Below are 20,385 nucleotides of genomic sequence, written 5' to 3' on the forward strand. Positions count from 1 at the left end.
TTGCATCTAATAAACCATATGATTTTTATAATATAGTATAAGAGATACAATTTTTGGTAAATGAAACATCTTAAATGAAAAAAGGTAGAATGGAAAAGTATTAGAGAGACTTTGCTTCCATGTCATGTCAAATTGTCGATGTACATATTTGGCTTACAACCAAACATAAAATCAAATAAATTTATCTATAAAAAAGGTAATTTTAATGTAAGTGTACCTAGCCAACTTTAAATCAAGGGATTGTCTAATATGGAATAAGTGAATCTCATTTATTTTTAGTAAATTTTAATAAAATATATTTTTAACTTTTTAAAAAAGACAATTGAGTTAAAAATAGTTGGTGTATTTGATATATATATAGTAAATAAAATATATCACAAAAAATACTAAATCATTTATTCTCCCAAGATTTACCTTTAAAGCAACAACAACAATAAAACCATTAAAATTTGATGTTAGCTAATCTCTTCACTACAAATAAGCAAATCATGAATCAATTTGACAATCAAATATTATCCCAATTGACCCGACATGTTTATTTGATTGCCAGTTGCACCATTCTATAAAAAAGTTATGTTGCAAACTTATAAGAGTATATAAAATCTTATTTGAAACCTTGAAGAAAGAGAAAAGTACATCGACAAACTATTTAACATTTAATTTATCAAAATAATTATACCACCTATTGAAATATGCTTATTATTCCAGGATGTTAGACAATTTTTCATAAGATCCACCACACTGGTCTTCACGTTGAATACCTTCGCAAATTTGTCCCAACCAAAATACCAATAAATTTGAGAGAATCTCGTATTTACATTCTCTTCTAAAATCCACTATGCTCAAAAGTTTTGTAGTAACAAACTTTCTTTATACCACCACAACTTTTGCCAAAATTGATTTGTCAATACTTTTATCAATACTAATATTTTTCAGAAAATAATTATGTTGTAATAAATTCAAATTTATTCAAAGTATATTTTGAATTATGGAAATTTGTAGATAATGGTGAAAATTCAAAATAATTGAAGAACAAAAGTATTTAAAGACAATCAAGGAAATGCACTATTATTGTAAATGTAAAATTATTTTAAACTCTAGTTCCTTTCAACTCACATTTAAATGTGATGAAGGATAAAGTATATATATTTTTTGTTCAAAAAGAATTGGGGGAGAATAAGTGTGGGGTATAGTAAACATCACTTTCAATACAATGATTGAAAGACGGTTAGTAGAAGTTAAAAAAGCCCAGTTAATCAAAAGGCCCATCAAATTTGTCTTCCTATTTCTTCTAAAATATTTATCTTCGTTAAACCCTATAAGCTAACTGTTTCGTTCTGTCATCAACCTTCACGTCGTCATTTCTAAGGGAACCAAAAAATGATGAATCCCTCGTCAACTCTCACTCCTTCTTCTCAACGCCCTTTCCTCATTCCTTTACCTCTCTCACTCTCTTCATCCACCAAACGACACCGTTTTAAACTCTCATTCCCTCGTTGCTCTTCTTCTTCTTCTTCTTCTTCGTCATCTTCCGTTCCCTCACAAGTCCCCAAAGACCTCACCGGAGTTGAACTTCTCGTCGATAAACTACCACCGACTCTTCGTCTCGCTACTTCTGCTGTAGTCGTTGCTGGCGCCGTAGCCGCCGGGTTTAGCCTCGGCTCCAAGTTTGGTGGAAGTCGAAATGCCGCTGTTGGAGGAGCCGTTGCTTTGGGTGTGGCTGGTGGTGCTGCTGTGTATGCTTTGAATGCGGCTGCTCCTCAAGTTGCGGCTGTGAATTTGCATAACTATGTTGCTGGTCTTGATGATCCTTCTTTGTTGAAGAACGAAGACATTGGTGGAATCGCCAAGAGGTTCCTTTGAATTTCTGTTTTTGTTTTCGCGTCAAGTTTATCGTGTTTATTCATTATTATTATTATTTAGAAATTTTTGATTCATGATAGGTTATCAAATGACAATGATAGTTTATTGAAATTGATGATATGAATTGACGATCAATTAAATGTTTTGTTTATAATTATATATATCTAACTATTTTGCAATGCTTATTTTTTTAGGTATGGTGTGAAAAAGGAGGATGAGGTATTTAAAGCAGAGATTTGTGATATATATGGCCAGTGAGTGACAAATCAAGTTTCTATTCAGTTTTCCATTTGCTTTTACATTTCCATTATTACAAAAAACTATGAGGTTCTGTAAGAAATGAGTCATGATTTTCTGTATGGCGGATGAAATTTGTCTTCTAATGATTAATTTGATTTTTAACTTTTTATTCAGGTTTGTGTCATCTGTACTTCCTCCTGGTGGTGAGGAACTTAAAGGTGATGAGGCTGATAGGATCATCAGCTTCAAGAATTCTTTAGGAATTGATGATCCAGATGCAGCTGCTATGCATATAGAGGTATTTGTGGGATGTGTTAATTGTGTGAATGGCTCTTGTGATTGAATATGTTTGTCATTATTAACAAAGTATTTACATATCTTACTCTTTGGTTTTTGTTGATGCCCAGGTTGGTAGGAAAATTTTCAGGCTTAGGCTTGAAGTTGGGGATCGTGAAGCGGATATTGAGCAGCGCAGGGTAAGTCACTTGTACTATTATTTGGACCAGTATATGTAAATAGCTTTGTGGAATTGAATGCAAACATGGAATGTGACCATATTAGTGAGTCTCCAGTGCAGGCATTTCAGAAGTTGGTATTTGTATCATATCTCGTTTTTGGGGAAGCATCATCTTTCCTTCTACCTTGGAAGCGTGTTTTCCAGTTCACTGATTCACAGGTATTTAATTAATTATTTGTCAGTTGGTACTTGTTTAATGTGTAATGTGTAATGTGATTTGTATTTGTATCATACAGATAGACTGGATAACTGTATTATCATGAACATGGGCGTTTTCCAAAAAATGAAAATTTTTGGACTTGTTTACTTTGTCAAAATGTTTAAAATATATGTATACTTTAACTTGCTAATAAGAAGACATGCGGCTCTTGAAGTGAGCCATTGTAATGGAGAGAAGATGAAATGTTAGTTAGGCATGATGTATTTCTAGAAATAATAAAAACAACTCTTTTGGCATTTTCATTGTTTCCACAAATGTAGACAATTGTTCCATATAAGAGATTCTCTTAGCTCCTTGTTAGCAAGTAAATTTAACACAAATTTTAAGAAAATGAAAATAGAAAATGTTGTCACAAAGTAAATGGATCCTAACTTTGTGCGGTCTTGCATTTTTCTTCTGTGTCAACAGTGACATGGATATCGTGTCTTGTCTTGTAATTTAATCATTTTGTTATTATAGTCCTTTCATTGTTTTTATATGACTTGTTGGCAATAATATTTTCGGATTTAGGTTGAAGTAGCAATTCGTGACAGTGCCCAGCGATTGTATGCTTCCAAGCTGAAATCTGTTGGCAGAGGTAATTCTGTAATGCATTTAGACCTTTACTTGGTCTTATTGTAAATTTGTAATAAAATGATCAATACACTAATGAATATATTAATAATAAATATATTAATTCTCAAGCTGTCATAATTTTTGGATCTGATTCCTCTAAAGTGAGTGATTCACTTTAGAAAATAAAGTGAATAATATCAACCATTGATAATCAAATTAGTGGTTGATATTATGTGCACATGCATGACCAATCATCGGTGGTTATAATATCAACCATTGATTCACTCACTTTACGAACTTCTCACTTTAGAGGAGCTAAATTTATAATTTTATATTTTAAAATAAGTATTGCGGTTTTGCTAATAGATTTTAAGAGCATCGCCAATTAAGCACCCTTACCCTTCATTGGAGTTCTTAAGTGAGTCCCACATGGCCACATGTATACCTCTCTCATTTTACATTTTCCATCACAAACACCACATGCGTCCAGCTAAGACTACCCTGTTACATTTATAATCAAAATATTACTTCATTGCACCTTCGCCCACAAATGACATGAGATAGAGGGTACCTCTGGTGTTATAAGTGTCTATTAGGAAGTGTACTCCTACAAGGTACTTGATAGTGCCCATTTCTTAATAGATATGCATCCTTTTAGGGTATGTTTGGGAGTTAGATTTTGGAGGCCTAAGTCCATATCTTGACATATATTTGATATTTTAAATAAATTGAAATAATGAAATGATAGATAATCATATAGTATTTTAATTACACTTTTAATCGATTTTAAATCATTATCCCTCCCCTCCTAAAAATTCAACCGAATACATTTCATCTAAAATATTTCCTCCCCTCCCCTCCATGTAGCTCCAACCAAACACAACGTTAGGAGGCTCTAAGAAGCCTGTTTGGTACATTTTCACTGGCATTAGCCTATGTTACTCACGTCAAGAAACGAGTAAATTATACTTTGGTTTTGTGAATTATTTGTTCGTTTATTTTATATTATCAAATAAAGCCTTAATGTTCTGGTTGTCATTGTCATCATCTGAAGTTTAGTGTTTATTCTATATTATGCAATTCACTAAATTAATTGCTATGGAGAAAATGGTTCCTAAAATTTTAGAACTAGTGATCCAGTTTTACTTTCTTTTGCTCTAACCATATATTTCTCACCAGATATTGATGCTGAACAACTTGTTGCCCTTAGAGAAGCTCAACGCTTTTATCGACTATCTGATCAGGTGCATTTTGATTATTTCTTCTTTTATAATTAGAACTTTCAAATTCTTCTCTTCTCTGGGATAAACCTTCCTCTGACTATCAAAAGAGTTCCTTGGAGAGTATTAAAAACTATTTAATGGACTAAAATGAAATTTTCCTTTGAAGCTGGCTGAAAACTTGTTCAAGAAGCATACGAGGAAATTGATTGAGGAAAATATTTCAGCAGCACTTGATATACTTAAATCCCGCACAAGAGCTGTGTAAGTTTTCTAATTCTGATAAAACATGCACTTATAGTCATGTTCCTTAGCATTGTTGGATTTCTATGCATTCGACTATTCTTTTATTTGAGGGATTTTATCATTTCAGGTTTTCATTAATAATTGAGCTTGTATAAATTGATGTCCAAAATGTTTCCATATGAAATATCGAATTATGTAGATGTTATTAGCTAATTGCAATTGTAGAATTTTCTGCTTTTAATCAAGTTAAAAAATTTCAGTACTGGAGTTATCCAAGTGATAGAGGAGCTTGATAAGATATTGGCATTCAATAATCTACTTATCACCCTAAAGAACCATGCGGATGTGGATCTCTTTGCCCGAGGTGTTGGCCCAGTTTCTTTGCTGGGTAATCTTCTTGACTGATTTTGTTTAATGTCTTTTATGTTCAACTTCTAGTGTTTAAATACAAATTGAGTTGACTGTAGTTCATCTTTGGTTGGCATAGGTGGTAATTATGATGCTGATAGAAAGATAGAAGACTTAAAACTTCTTTACAGAGCATATGTTACAAATGCTTTGGCTGGTGGTCGCATGGAAGATAATAAGGTAAATGACAAATAAGCACTCTGCAATTTCTGACTTTTTTGCTCCAAGCATTTAAGAAAAACATTTCTTTGGAATTAAGATATTTTGAAGTTGAGTTTCGATAAAAGTTCTCTTGAGGAGCAACATTCAAAATAGTTCAGTGGATATTAAAAAAATTGTATGGGAGGTGGAATGTGGAAACATTTAGAAATTGATATATGGAAAAGATGGTAAAGTCTAGCTGTATATTAGTGCTCTATGCTTTCTTATTTACTAATTTTGCTTCCCAGATTTAATTAACATTGATAATATTTATTGAATCTGTAGCCATAATTGTCGTCCTTTTTTTTTTTTTGCATTCAATTTGTCTCTTTAATACAATGCCAGATTCTGATTGAACTGGTTGTATGGGATTATATCCTTGTTGTCCTCAATCTCATTTTTACTATTCAAATTTGAAGTAGAATTTGTTCTTAGAACACTTGTTCATGTTATAGTTGCTTTCATGTTTTACTGCTAGTGAATTTTTACTTGTGGAGAATTTAGATACTGTAAAGTAAGTATTGGGTCCTTGTCAAACAACTTTAGCTTCAAAATAGATTTTTTTGTTCTTTCTCTATTTTGTTGCCACAAGTCAGAGTTCAGGTAAGCAAAGACAACTTTTTCCTCTAAAACCATAATTAATAAGCTTAACTAGAAAAAGTTGTTATTCATATTTGTTTCAATACTTGACTTGTATGTTGGGTCTATTGTTCTTTTGTTATACACTCATTTATCATAGTAAAGACATATTTTCTAAAAGAATAAAGACAGATCATTTTCTAATGTATTAATTATATATGTCAGCTTGCTGCACTGAATCAGTTCAGGAATATATTTGGGTTGGGTAAACGTGAAGCAGAAAACATTACAATTGATGTTACATCCAAAATATATCGCAAACACCTTGCAAAGGCCGTTTCAGGTGGTGAATTAGAAATGGCAGATAGCAAAGCAGTATTCCTTCAAAAGTTGTGTGATGCATTGAACTTTGATCCTCAAAAGGCCTGTAAAATTCATGAAGGTAACTTGTTCCACATCATTCTTGCCATGTTTAGAGTTAACTGGAATTTTACCACATGTATTGTCAGGATTCTGAACACTTTTAGTTTGGAGGTTATATTTATTTCTTCATTCTTTTCATAAGGTTGTTACCTATAGCAGTAGTATTTCGATTGTGTATCTGTTTCCATAGTTGTTGGCTGTTATCTTTCTTATATGTCATGTTATATTACTCTATTATATCAAAATCTAACTCTTGTTTATAATGTTCAGAAATTTACCGCCAAAAGCTTCAGCACTTGGTGGCTGATGGAGAGCTCAGTGAGGAGGGTGCTGCTGCTTTGTTGAGGTTGCGTGTAATGCTCTGTATTCCTCAACACACTGTTGAAGCAGCTCACTCTGATATCTGTGGCAGTTTGTTTGGAAAGGTACTATGTTTCTTACTTCCTCTTTAGTTAATTGATTATAACTACCAAAAATCCATGCACCCATTTATTGACAAAGTGATAATGTGTCTTCATCTCTTTTATGTTTGAGACACAATCTTGTGCATCCTCTGTGACTGATGATTTTTGTTTGTCCACTCCACACTTGTTTGTTACATGTCTAACTAGAAATTAATTAGAATGGTTTGTGGAAGTGGCACTGCTAATCATACTTTTGCTGTCATAGGGTTTGGACGTTAGAGTTTGTCTATCTTCTCTTGAAACATTTTTTGGAACTGTTGTCTGAATTTGTTGTAATTTATTTAGGTCAAGTGTTTTCACTTTGTAAACATGTATGCTATCTGCATGCTATTAAATTTGTATGAGTTTTGGTTCCCTTGCATCCAAGCTGAAAAGAACACAACTACAAATTTAGTTATTTGATAGTATTGATATGTGAAGATATTAGGGTTTCTTATGCTTTTTCTGTGTTGCAAGGATACTTTTAAAATACAGTTACTAAATTATGTTTTTCTTCATAGGTTGTCATGGAAGCAATTGCATCAGGGGTTGATGGATATGATGCTGAAATGAAGAAGTCAGTAAGAAAGGCAGCACATGGTTTGCAACTAACCAGGGAAATTGCTATGTCTATTGCAAGCAAGGCCGTAAGTATCCATGTGTCAAGAAAATTGAATGGTTATTTTTGAGGATTTGAAATGGTTTTAACTTTTGCTATGCTGTTTTTATCACACTGCAGGTAAGGAAGATGTTTATTACATACATACAACGTGCACGAGATGCTGAAAATTCTAAGGACTCGGCAAAGGAACTCAAGAAGCTGATAGCTTTCAACACTTTGGTTGTGACCGAGCTGGTTAAGGACATTAAAGGGGAGTCAGCTGATGTATCAACTGAAGAGGAGGATGTGGTGATAGAAACTGAAGATGAAGAATGGGATTCTCTTCCATCACTGAAGAAAACAAATCCAGATAAAGAACTTCTAGAAAAGTTGGGGAAGCCTGGTCAGACTGAAATTACTCTTAAAGATGACCTTCCAGAAAGAGATAGGACTGATCTTTACAAGACATACTTGCTTTATTGCCTAACTGGTGATGCGACGAAGATTCCATTTGGTGCCCAGATCACTAAAAAGAAGGACGATTCAGAATATCTTCTTCTAAACCAGCTTGGTGGGATTCTCGGTTTGAGTAGTAAAGAAATAGTGGAAGTACATAGAAGTCTTGCAGAGAAAGCTTTCAGGCAACAAGCTGAGGTAATTTTAGCTGATGCACAGTTGACAAAGGCCAGGGTGGAGCAGCTTAATGATCTGCAAAAGCAAGTTGGCTTACCGGAAGAATATGCTGAGAAGATAATTAAGAGTATAACCACTACCAAAATGGCAGCTGCCATTGAAACTGCAGTGACCCAAGGACGGCTGAATATTAAGCAGATAAGAGAACTTAAGGAATCTGGTGTTAATTTAGACAATTTGGTGTCAAAGAATATGAGAGAGTTGCTCTTTAAGAAAACTGTTGGTGATATTTTCTCATCAGGCACTGGAGAGTTCGAGGAGGAGGAAGTATATGAAAATATCCCAGCAGATCTCAACATTAGTAAAGAGAAATCTAGAGTTGTTGTCCGGGAGCTTGCACAAACTAGGTTATCAAATTCGTTCATTCAGGCTGTGGCACTATTAAGACAGGGAAATCGCAGAGGAGTGGTGAGTGGTTTTCTGAAGCTTCTTTTGTCCATAAAATTTAATATGTTACTAAGTTTGGTTATGGATTTTCAACTGTGATTACTTATCACCTTTTATGCAGGTTTCTTCACTCAATGATGTGCTGGCTTGTGACAAAGCAGTTCCCTCACGACCACTATCATGGGAATTGCCAGAGGAGCTTGCTGATCTTTATACCATATACATGAAGCGTAATCCAACTCCAGAAAAATTGACTCGTATGCAGTATTTGTTGGGCATAAATGATTCAACAGCAGCTGCTCTTCGGGAGATGGGAGATAGATTAATCAATTCTGCAGTGGAGGAAGAAGAGTTTGTGTTCTGAGTTTTGTAACAATAATTGTTAATAGACGTAGGAACGCATGGCGACCAATTTTGATTTGTGATTTTGTTTAAAGGAGTGAGATAGTGAGAACGGCATCACAGTTAGAGATTCTTGGGAAATAGATGAGAGAAGATTTATACTTACTGTTGGAATTTCAGATAGCTAATTTATATCGAAATCATTCAATTTATTAAGTCAATGTTCTGAAACAATAATAATTATTGGTGTATGTTTAATAGTAAGGAAGGCTGCACTGGAGTTATATGACTAGTATTAGCATCTGTGGGAAAAAATGGGGGTATTTCATCTTGTAATATTTTTTTTTATAACCATATTATTTGTGTGAAATATCTACTTGATTTTTATCGATGATTATTCTCTGTATGACCAATTTTAGGGGAGGTTTCTCAGTTTTTTTTGCCTCCACACACAACTATTTATCATGTAATGATAATAATATAATATTAATGATATAATGGTTGCAGGGCAACATTTGAAACAAGAAGCGATTAGTAATTCAAGAAGGGTTGTTTACAGATTTAGTTGTGACTTCTGGTTGCAAACTGTTATAGCTAACTGATGTGGAATGCAAATTTTGCTCGCATGTCAATGAATGAGATATATAAAAGCTCGAATCTTTTTGAAAAAATATTGACTTCTCTCATCCCCATTGTTGTTCTAATCAATAAAAAATTCAGCGGTATTTTAGCATTAAAAAAATAAAAATAAAAGTACCATCGCTAGTATATGGACAATTTATCACCTCATCAACCATTTATCATATGTATGTGTCGATATATTTTTTATAAAAAAATTTCTAGTATATAATTTTGTCTCTACTGATTAAAATTCTTGGATCTACACATGATTGAAGATGATAATTCTTCACGTGAATATTTCTGTAAATCAAGGGTACCAAAATCCTAGTGTGGGTTGGTTTAAGTACAATTCATGGTAATTTGGTGGTTACTAGTTTTGGTTGTGTGCTTGGAAATGATCATGGTGGCTCAGTGCTAGCTCATTCATACTGGTTGGTTCCCCTAGATGCGTCACTTAGGATTACTAAGAGTGGTGTTTGAGATTGATTGCAAACTAAGGGGTAGATATAATTCAACATAGCTGAAAAGATGTTTTAGATAAGTTTGATTTATTGATTTTAAAATATAAGAAAATCCTTGATAGTAGTTTTAATTTTTCGGTTAATTTTACAATGTCAAGCAAATGTGGTAGCTAGGTAGGGCTAGGAAATACGAACTAATAGCAATTATATTGATTTTTTGTTTTTGGTACAATGAAGGTAAGAAGGGGAAAACAAAAACAAACAATACAACGTAAAGAGGAAAAAGTCTAAATACAAGGGAAAAGAACCTTGTAGCATCAACCATAAGAAAACTATTGAGACTATAGAAGGAAACTCTCAAATCTCTGAACTATTATCATGAGAAAAACCTTCGTTAGTAAGAAAATCTGCACAAAAAATTTATTTGCGAAGAGTGTAACCATTTTAACATCTCAATCAAGATTCATAAGAGTATTATGTCAAAATTTATTGGAGACTAAGCTATCAACTCGATTCCAGACAAAAAATCCGTGTAGCACTTAATCTTCCTAAAACGTCGAAACCAAAATAAAAATAAATCATGATAAATTTTCATGACTTCATTAATTATATTGATTAAGAAAAATGTTAAATAAACAAAAAATAAATCATGATAAATTTTCATGACTTCATTTATTTTTTTTGCTTTTTTTTTATGAACTATTAAATAAAGAAAAAATATATATAATCCATTAAAATATAATAAAAATTACATAGATTAATTATAGTTGTTTGTAATGTTTGGACAATATTTTGACTATAACCAATTAATCGACATAATCCGTATTTTTTTGACATTTTTTTAATTGTCATTTCAATTCTAATACGAGTACTATTTGAAGATCTTTTTTTTAATTTTTCGCATTTTAAGATTGTGATACATTGTTTCACCTTCATACATAGTCAATATCCTTAATTTGGTATAGATAAAACTCTTTTTGTAGATTTTGAATACATTAACAATATTGTACATACATATGCACTAAATAGTGTTGACGAGTAAAAACATCCACTTATGACATGTGAACAAGACACTAGATGTCATCTTCAATATTAATTTTATCGCAACCTTTGTAAAATAATTTATAATTTTTTATGAGTTTTAATGAATTATATTATTATTATCTTTTTGTTCGATTAATGGTTCATAAAAAGAATCAAAAAACAATTCCTTTTTTAAAAGACACACTCTACAATAAATAAATAAAAACCAACACAACATGAAGTGGTAGTTGCAAAAAGAGATGTCCTTTAGAAAGCTCTGATTGTAAACCGCGACTTATCCTTTTTTTCTAAAATAGAATAGTTAGGTATATATTTTTCAAATTTAAAAAAAAAAAAAGAGGATTCTAACCCTCTCATATCTACTTCATTTGATTTCAAATGATATAATGCGAATCTATTATTTTCTTTAGAAAAAAAAAAGGCTATTTATGTAAAAAAGTAGCGAGTTTAGTGGGGTGTTGGGAGAGAGCAAGTAAGTTGTCATTGTCTTCCGCTTATTTTCCATTTCGACAGCTTGCTAACAAATTCAAAAGAATGTGAAATTTTGAAATCAATATTTTATATCAACCAAAACGAGACATACAAAATCATAGACGTTGAATATGAATATGATGCTAATTTGTTACACAAAGTCAATTTATGATGTAATCATAAACATTTCATGCCTCTAACAAATTAACCAGTTTCAAATATGAACCTTTTGGACGCTTTGTTGGTTATAACGTTTACTTTTAATTTGCTTATTATAATTAATATTATCTTATGCTTGGAATGTTCTGTAGTTTGGCAGAATAGCAAAACTTGGTATCAAAGTTTTTGATATAATTTTGTTGACCAATTATCTTGATTCCTTTGACTGCGTGTTCACATTCCAATAAGTAATTTATGAATGAATAAAGCACACGGCCCTTGTATTTATTTCTCCCTTATTTATGTCTTATGAGAATAGATATAAAAACTCCTTTATGAGATAGGTTTGGTTTGATAATTTAGACGACAAAATTAAGAAATGAAGTGATAAAGAAATGAAAAATTATGTTTTCACTCGTAAAATATAACAATAACTGATATTATATATTTATATTTAAAAAACATGATAATAGATACATTGTACTAGTACTACTATATGACATGGAGGATGGAACTGCTACTCTTTTGGTATAAATAAACATTTAAGTTTTCTAACATATATACAATTGAGTGAATATTTATTTTAGTCTTAAAAAAAATGTAAATTTAGTCTATAAGAATATATTATTTATGATTTTTTTTTACTGTAAGAATTTAAGTAATCTTTCTTTATTTAAAATTATTATCAAAGACTTAATTGTCTTTTTTAAACCTAATTTTATGATGGAGATTCATGTATGACTTGTTCCGGTTTATTTTCTCATGAGCTAAAAGTTATTTTTAATTTTTATGAAGGATTAAAATGAATTTTTACTCGTAATTAAATAAATATTTAGATACTCGAAATTGTAAGTGTCAAATATTTTAGTCCCTCAAATTTACAAAATAATAAATTAGCCCCTTAAATTTAAAAGTATCCATCAATTTAGTCTCCATTAAAATATCTCTTTAATAAATATCAATCAAAATTAATGAAAGACCTACATGTTAGTCTCTTGTAACATCAAGGCAAACATAAAATCTTTAAAATTGTGGTGTTAAATTTGAGAAAATGACAAAATTGACTATTGTTATTTAATTTAAGAGACTAATAGTGATGGAGCATACACATTAAGAGACTAATAGTTTCCTTCATGCATGACTCATGGAAGATGGATTAAAGGCTATAGGTCGTAACTCTAGAACTTGTTATACTCTCGTTGCTAAGATGTGAGGCATGTATATTGGCATAGACTTAACTTGGAGAGAAAGAAAAGTGACTTCAAAGTTTTCATTTATATGATAACTAATAACTGTTCATTTATAGATACCGTTCCTACTTAGGTTCCACATATGCAAAAACTTATGACCTTGAATAGACAAGTTCCACTAAACCATACTCTCAATTCCATCAATGTGTATGTTTTAGAGACTCATTCTTGGGCCCTCTTTTTGTATATAAAAAGGCCAAATTGCAACATTGAAAATTTAAAGGAGTAAATTGATATTAATTCATAATTAAATGCACAGTTAGCAAGCAATTCTCCTAAATCCACTAATGAGTAAACAATTCATTTTTATTTTCATATACCTTTAACATTGATGTGCAACTCTGAATAAGCCACTATACCAATTATTCCAACTATCCATAATATAATTGACCAAACGGAAAAATTTGGTTGAAACCCAATAATACATGTGTTTGGCTGCAGTGTGTTATTCTACTGCTTTGACCAAAGTTGATCATATCCTAAAAACGCCACACTATAAATTTAGCTCAAAGAGCAATGTTTACTCTCACATAATCCCAAGGGCAAATTAAACTTGATTTAATTTCTCATATTGTTGATTCTCAATGGCTTTCCACTCACATTATAACATATTTTGCTTCTTTATTTTGTTTTCCTTTTTGGCTATGACCTCTGCTCAACTATCTTCAGATTTCTATGGAACAACTTGTCCCAAAGCTCTTTCTATCATAAACTCTGCAGTGTGTAGTGCAGTTTCTAAAGAGCAACGCATGGGCGCTTCGTTGCTCCGTCTTCATTTTCATGATTGTTTTGTCAATGTAAGTTCTTTTTAAATTTCTCTATTTTTTTCTTCGTCTCTTTGGATCTCTAACTCATTCATATATATGTCCACTCTCCTTGCATGAACATGCATGTGTGACTTACATAAAAGTACAATATTTACCAATATGGTACATATGACACAATTTACAGATAAATGACCTTTGTAAGTATTTGACAGAAGTTCCATAGTACATAAATGTACATATATGCAATAGTGTCTCTTAAGAGAGTTTAATCAAATGATTGACATGTACTTTATGTTAACACATGCTCCTCCAACTTTAAATATATAAACAAAATCAGATCAACGAAAGTTTACATCAACTTTTGTTGATCCATTTTTATTGATATTTAAAGCAGGAAGGAGTATTTCGATTGAGCTATTCTAATTGAATTTCCATATATCATATATCATACATCAACAATGCTATGATATTCTATCATATATCATAATCATAATGATTATATAAATAAGACTATTTATTATCTGTGCAATTAATCATTCTAACTTTTAGAATGTAATTGTTTAAATTTTAAATTTCTCATACCAAAGAAAGTGTTTTTATTGAATGTAGCCAGTATCTGATTTCATGCATTTATGCACTTTTAAAAGTGTAAAAATATATCATGGAGAAAATTGTTGTTTTTTTTGTCCTGACCCAACTTTCAAATGTCAATATTGTTATATTAGATATTATTTTTGGGTTCAAATCTGATACCTCGTAGTTTTATGTGAGTTTCTGATAGTAATTATACCATTTTATCTATAGACAAAAAAATTAAAAAATTGTTGGTACTTCAACAATGGTTTCAAAAATTTGTAGGGATGTGATGCATCAGTCCTATTAGATGACACTTCGAGCTTCACCGGAGAGAAGTCAGCCGGTGCAAATGTGAATTCTCTAAGAGGTTTTGAAGTGATTGATGACATTAAAACTCAGTTGGAGACTGCTTGTCCTGGAATTGTTTCTTGTGCAGATATTGTTGCTGTTGCTGCTCGTGATTCTGTTAAAGCAGTAAGTTTTAATGATCAATAATATGAACTTGTTAAAAGTGTATAGTAATATGCAAGATAAATCAAGAAAAAAAATGGATAGTGCTTTTTGTGTTAAACATTCTTCTTACTAAGGGAAAAAAAGCCTGATAATCTTTAACTTGACCAAGAAGGAAGTAAAATTTGAAAAAAAAACGTAATTATTTATTAAATTTTAAAATGTATTTTAATATGCAGAATATAGAAACAAGTTGTAGGTTGAAAATTTGAACTTTATGTCATAAAATTCGAACCTTAAAATTTGTTATGATTAATCTAAAGCTAACTTTAACTAACTGCAATTTTGTGTCTTGAATGAATTAAATCCCAGTTGGGTGGTCCATCATGGAGTGTTGGGTTAGGCAGAAGAGATTCAACAACTGCAAGTAAAGATGCTGCCACTAATGATATTCCATCTCCTTTAATGGATCTTAGTGACCTCATATCTGCTTTTTCAAATAAGGGATTTACTACCAATGAGATGGTAGTCCTTTCGGGTAATAATCTCATATTTGTTAATTAACTAACCACAAAATTAATATTATGTTTTTAAATTGCGGTCGAGGCAGTCCTCATGTCATAATCCTCACAGTAAAATGCGGCCTCAATTGCAGTTGCACTGCGGTCGTAGAGTAGTTGCATTGAGGTTGTAGTTATACTCTAAACTTTTATATCACAGTAAAATAAAACCACAATAGTGGTTGCAATACCGTTTCAGGAGATTTTAAACATTAGTCTATGGTGAACCATATATTGTGTTGGTCTACTGAAAGCACTCGCTTTTTTACCATTTGTTGAAATTTGTATCCACAGGAGCACATACAACAGGACAAGCAAGGTGCCAATTATTCAGAGGCAGGATTTACAATGAAACAACCATTGATTCAAATTTTGCAACCTCAGTGAAATCAAACTGTCCAAGCACTGGTGGTGATAGCAACCTTACCTCACTTGATGTCACAACCAATGTTTTATTTGACAATGCTTATTTCAAGAATCTAGTAAACAAAAAAGGACTTCTACATTCTGATCAACAGCTTTTCAGTGGTGGTTCTACTGACTCTCAAGTCACTACCTATAGCACAAGTCCTTCAACTTTCAATGCAGATTTTGCTAGTGCTATGGTGAAAATGGGAAACCTTAGTCCTTTAACAGGGAATAATGGTCAGATTAGGACTAATTGCCACAAAGTTAACTAAATTGTGGAAAAATATGATGAGTAAATAATCATGTTTGTCTTGTCACAAACTTTCAAGTAACATGAAATTGAAAAATATGATATGATGAGCAAAAATGCATGCTTGAGTGGTTAGAGTTTTTAATGTAATATGGTGTTATGTTACCTAGGATGTGTCTAGTTTGATGATTTTCTGAATCTGAATTGTAAGGTGTGGTGGTGAGTCAAAGTTGTTATAGTTCTCACTTCTCAATAAGTTTGTCAATTGGATAGTTAAGTAGTGTGATATTGTTCTTCCACAAAAAAGTACTGTGGAATATATTCCTGTTTTAATGGTTATTATATGCCAATGTCAATGATACCTTATTGTTTTCAATCAAATGTGAAACTAGAGGAGTCATTTTCTCTATTCATCTACTTCTTACATTAGGCTTTCTAGATCTTTACTTTCCTTCTTAGCGTCTAATTTATTTTTTACGCCACAAATATAAAATTAATAGAAAAAACTGAAATCTCACCTAGAAAAGAGATAAGATTTGACAAAAATTTATAAAGAGAAACACTCCTCACTTTATAAGCTAGTTTTACAGGCAAGAGTTAGACTCAACATACAAATATAATAAAAATTAATTAGAAATCGCTAAAGAAACTAAGAAACTAATTGTTGGACAAAAAACAGTCAGAAATAAAATCTAGAGATACCTAGTTATTATTCACAAGTTACAGCATCAACTTTACTCCAAATTCTTACTGTCTAAAAAAAAAAAAAAAACTTCACTCTAACACCAACCTGCTGGGCCTTCATTAGTGCTCTTGAAGCATTTTTTAGATGCAAGGAACCTTGGTGAATGCATCCATCATATTAGATGCAAATTACATGATAGTGTATGGTTCACCATATATAACATGAACAAGAAAGAGCACCACAAAGAATTTGATCTTGACACACCAAATAAGAGCACTCATAATTGAGAATGGAAATGTCACCTTGGTCTTGATAAGAAGATTAATAGTGGTATTAATCTCAATAAGAACCCTTAGGACTATAATAGTCTATTGCTTATGTGAGTAAAATTTGCTAGTCCTTGTATGCAAAATCAAAGCCAATAAAGTTCCAAGGAAACAAAGAGAACCCCAAATGATGAAAGTGATGTTGTAACAGCTCATGCCCATGCATTTTCCATTTCCATGTCCTTCCTTATGGTAAATAAGTGCAGCTGAGTAACCAAATAAAAATGACCCTATTGGAATATTGGCTACAACCACATTATGGTTAACAGAGAAATTCTTTGTGCCAAATAAATCAGTTGTTATGGAAACAGCAATGGAAGTGATTGCTCCAGTACACACTCCAATCACAGCAGTGCTTATGTAAAGAGCATTATCAGTTTTGTTAATAAGTAAGAAAAATGCACATGATATTGGTGCCATTAATGCTACCAATGAAGCAGGTCTTGAAATTCTAGATTTTCCCCTGAATAAAAAATAATTAACACAATCCATGTCAATTGGATGACAGTGGCATAATAGTAAAATATGATTTGATACATGTGTAAAGTTTTTTTAATGACATTATATGTGAAATACATCTTGAAATATTAGGTGGTTTACTTTATGAAAACATTTTTTATTTTTAAAATTTTGTATTAATTTTAATTGCTAATAAGTACTAATAATAAAATAAATTCTAGGAGTTAATAATTGTCTGTATTTTCAAAATTAACGAAAATATAAATAAATAAAAATTTATTTATTCTACCATAATAGTCTACTTCAAAAATCTTACATCTTATTGTTAAGTTTTTTCTTTTATAAAAGCTAGAGTGTAAAAGTATCACACTGCAAAATGACATTCAAACTTTGTTGGAATACTAACAAGCTAAAGTAACCACATTTTGAAAACAATAAATATTTTCACTTACTAAGTACCTTAATTTATATGTTATTTTTAGTTTAAAAAAACACCTACACACAAGCAATTAGGAGTGGAAATAGGCAGGGCTGAGCTAGACTTTATTAGGCCTGAGTCTGTCAAAAAATTCAAGATATGTGGTCTGTCATAGACTTACTTTTAGGCCTGAGGTCTTCATAGAAATTTGATCGGTTAGCCTACTTAAAAACTTATTTCATTTTAATATTTTTGAATAAGTAATCAAACATATATTTAAATAGATTGATGAATTAATATGTCAATGAAATTAAGTTCTATTTTGATATTTAACATATTTTGGAGAATATGACTTTATAAATATTATACTTAAATTATATTTTATAATAATGCATTTAAATGTTTCAAAAACTAAATGAGATTAATATGCGTAAATTACTGAAAGTTGAATATATAACAAAAATATCAAAATTTAATATAATAATTATAGTAGTAAAAAAAATATTATTTATATTTATTTAAATAGACCGGTCTAATAGGTCAAAAAGACATATTAGGTGGCATGTAATCTGACATTTTTAACTAATTAGACTATTATAGAAGCTTTGGTTTCAGAAAAAATTGTGGCCTGACCTATAAGCCCCAGTCGGTCGTCCCGAGCTATTCTCATTCCTAACCACAATGACTCTCTAGCTAAGTTTTGTCTTTAAGTTTTAATATTCTGTCAGTCTTCATCAATGTAGATCAGCCAACACATTCATAGTCATTATTTACATTACATGAAAATTGAAATGTTTTACATTACCTGTAAAAGTAGTCCAATAGAGATGGAATGAGACGGCCAAAAAACCCAAAAGAAGAAGATAAAGACACCAAATATGAAGTAGCAGAACAACCTCTGGATTCAGCTATTTGCCCCAAGTTGTTAAGAAACACTAAACCAATTGTTGCACCCAAAAAATATACCAAGAAATATAACCAAAAATTCATTCTTCTCAACATTAACTTCACTCCAATTTCTTCCATTACACAAACATCTTCAACTTCACTACAATCTTCACTTTCTTTGTCCTCATTGTCTTCAATATTTTCCTCATCAATAATAGTAACATGGTAGACTCTCACGCTTTCTTTATTTGCATTCCATGGTTTCACTAGTTCTTTAATCTTCATAAAAATTGGAAGTAATAGAGGAAACAAAAGTGACACTATAATACCAATAAGTATACCAAGTGATGATATTTTGTTTGTGAAAAATTGCAAACTACTCATCATAGCATAAATTCCAGTTGCAATTGTAATAACAAACATCAAAGCAAATCCAACATTAGAATGCTTAGGATTTTCCACTTCAATTTCTCTTACTATAGGAGCTACTACTAAACCAATAACCATGGGTACTAGAGAGTTCATGATTAGAAAAGTCTTAGCCTTATTATGTGGAGAAACAACATCAACAATATTTGTATAAATCTTTGCACTTAATCCTTGATAACTAGTTATTAATCCCACAGCAACTTGGCTATTAGATAAGAAGTTTCTTATGGCAACAACATAACAAACAGTGTTAACCCAACAAATGCCATTTCCAGCTAGAAAAGTTAATAAGAACACATGCCAATAAGATAGAGAATAAATTTGGTTGATTACGAAAAGATATTGGACACCGTAACCGATTACTCCGAGAGTCAAACCGATGATAAGGACAAGCCAGAGAGGGAGGTAAATAGCAGCGATGCCGGAAAACCAACCGAAAAGTTTCCCGGCATCGGAGGCGAAAGCAAGGTTGTTGAGTTGAATTTGTGAAATAGAAAGAAGTTGTTTAAGTTGGGAAGAGTAAGCAGGGAAATTTGTGTTTGTTCCATTTATCGCTTGGAGCCATATAACGGCTACAAGGCTTAGCCATTTAAGAGATGTAGAATGCATGGTGAAGAGCCGACAAAGTTTTGAGAAACATGTGTGTGAATGAAGATATGTTCAAAGAGAAATTGATATATATTCAAAATCAAATTTGGTATTAACTCTGTCAAATGAACTCTGTCAAATGAAGATATGTAACGAGATTTTCTATAATTTGCCGCATGTGTTATTTATAATATCTATTATTTCTATCTTTATAACTGTTTATTCTATAATATGCTGCAATTGGACTATTGACGATTTGGACTATTTGATATAACATTTTATTATTAAGATTATGAACGTTATTGCCATTGCCTTCCATATCTTAAAAAGCGTGTTCTCCCTCAATTGTTAACATATATTCCCCGGTTATATTTTATATGCAAAAACAAACAACTCCTTTATCGGAATAGGCTAAGCCGTCCGTCAGGGGCCTATGGCCTGACCTACTTACGGTCTGGCTTGGCCTGACTTATTTAATAAAAAGGATAGGCTCAGGCTGTTTTTAAAGCCTATTTATTTAAATAGGTCAAACTCAGACTTATAAAAAACCTATTAGGCCTGACAGGCCGCCCTATATATATTTTATTATTTATTAATATTATTTATTATTATTATATTAATAATATTATTTTTTATT

General features: G+C 31.6%; 3 protein-coding genes across 3 annotated transcripts; 2 read left to right on the top strand and 1 right to left on the bottom strand.

The window, feature by feature from the left end:
• Positions 1–1,309: 1,309 nt before the first annotated feature.
• LOC101496440 (protein TIC110, chloroplastic-like) lies at positions 1,310–9,335 on the top strand. Its single transcript, XM_004500283.4, has 15 exons — positions 1,310–1,853; positions 2,058–2,117; positions 2,278–2,401; positions 2,511–2,579; positions 2,681–2,779; positions 3,351–3,417; positions 4,575–4,639; positions 4,785–4,879; positions 5,122–5,249; positions 5,349–5,449; positions 6,275–6,491; positions 6,743–6,897; positions 7,437–7,562; positions 7,655–8,617; positions 8,718–9,335. Exons 1-15 carry the CDS (start codon positions 1,381–1,383, stop codon positions 8,958–8,960), a joined length of 2,985 nt encoding a protein of 994 aa, XP_004500340.1. The 5' UTR covers positions 1,310–1,380; the 3' UTR covers positions 8,961–9,335.
• Positions 9,336–13,458: 4,123 nt separating this feature from the next.
• LOC101496110 (cationic peroxidase 1-like) lies at positions 13,459–16,368 on the top strand. The gene is made up of 4 exons (XM_004500282.4): positions 13,459–13,741; positions 14,570–14,761; positions 15,110–15,275; positions 15,592–16,368. Exons 1-4 carry the CDS (start codon positions 13,529–13,531, stop codon positions 15,975–15,977), a joined length of 957 nt encoding a protein of 318 aa, XP_004500339.1. The 5' UTR covers positions 13,459–13,528; the 3' UTR covers positions 15,978–16,368.
• A 354-nt stretch (positions 16,369–16,722) lies between these two features.
• On the bottom strand, positions 16,723–19,769 carry LOC101508360 (protein NUCLEAR FUSION DEFECTIVE 4). The gene is made up of 2 exons (XM_004500393.3): positions 18,649–19,769; positions 16,723–17,417 (listed from the first exon to the last, which is right to left on the bottom strand). Exons 1-2 carry the CDS (start codon positions 19,767–19,769, stop codon positions 17,009–17,011), a joined length of 1,530 nt encoding a protein of 509 aa, XP_004500450.1. The 3' UTR covers positions 16,723–17,008.
• Between the last annotated feature and the right edge of the window lie 616 nt (positions 19,770–20,385).

The sequence above is a fragment of the Cicer arietinum genome, chromosome 5, assembly GCF_000331145.2.
Source record: "Cicer arietinum cultivar CDC Frontier isolate Library 1 chromosome 5, Cicar.CDCFrontier_v2.0, whole genome shotgun sequence".
In the NCBI taxonomy this organism is placed as follows: domain Eukaryota; kingdom Viridiplantae; phylum Streptophyta; class Magnoliopsida; order Fabales; family Fabaceae; genus Cicer; species Cicer arietinum.

What these genes read in the sequence shown, in the direction of transcription:
- LOC101496440 (XM_004500283.4), top strand. Translation starts at nt 1,381, where the DNA reads ATGATGAATCCCTCGTCAACTCTCACTCCTTCTTCTCAACGCCCTTTC. An exon ending in GCTGAAATCTGTTGGCAGAG is followed by an intron (nt 3,418 to 4,574) that starts GTAATTCTGTAA and finishes ATTTCTCACCAG; the next exon opens with ATATTGATGCTGAACAACTT. An exon ending in AAATCCCGCACAAGAGCTGT is followed by an intron (nt 4,880 to 5,121) that starts GTAAGTTTTCTA and finishes AAAAAATTTCAG; the next exon opens with TACTGGAGTTATCCAAGTGA.
- LOC101496110 (XM_004500282.4), top strand. Translation starts at nt 13,529, where the DNA reads ATGGCTTTCCACTCACATTATAACATATTTTGCTTCTTTATTTTGTTT. An exon ending in TTCATGATTGTTTTGTCAAT is followed by an intron (nt 13,742 to 14,569) that starts GTAAGTTCTTTT and finishes AAAAATTTGTAG; the next exon opens with GGATGTGATGCATCAGTCCT. An exon ending in CTCGTGATTCTGTTAAAGCA is followed by an intron (nt 14,762 to 15,109) that starts GTAAGTTTTAAT and finishes ATTAAATCCCAG; the next exon opens with TTGGGTGGTCCATCATGGAG.
- LOC101508360 (XM_004500393.3), bottom strand. Translation starts at nt 19,769, where the DNA reads ATGCATTCTACATCTCTTAAATGGCTAAGCCTTGTAGCCGTTATATGG. An exon ending in CTATTGGACTACTTTTACAG is followed by an intron (nt 17,418 to 18,648) that starts GTAATGTAAAAC and finishes GGGAAAATCTAG; the next exon opens with AATTTCAAGACCTGCTTCAT.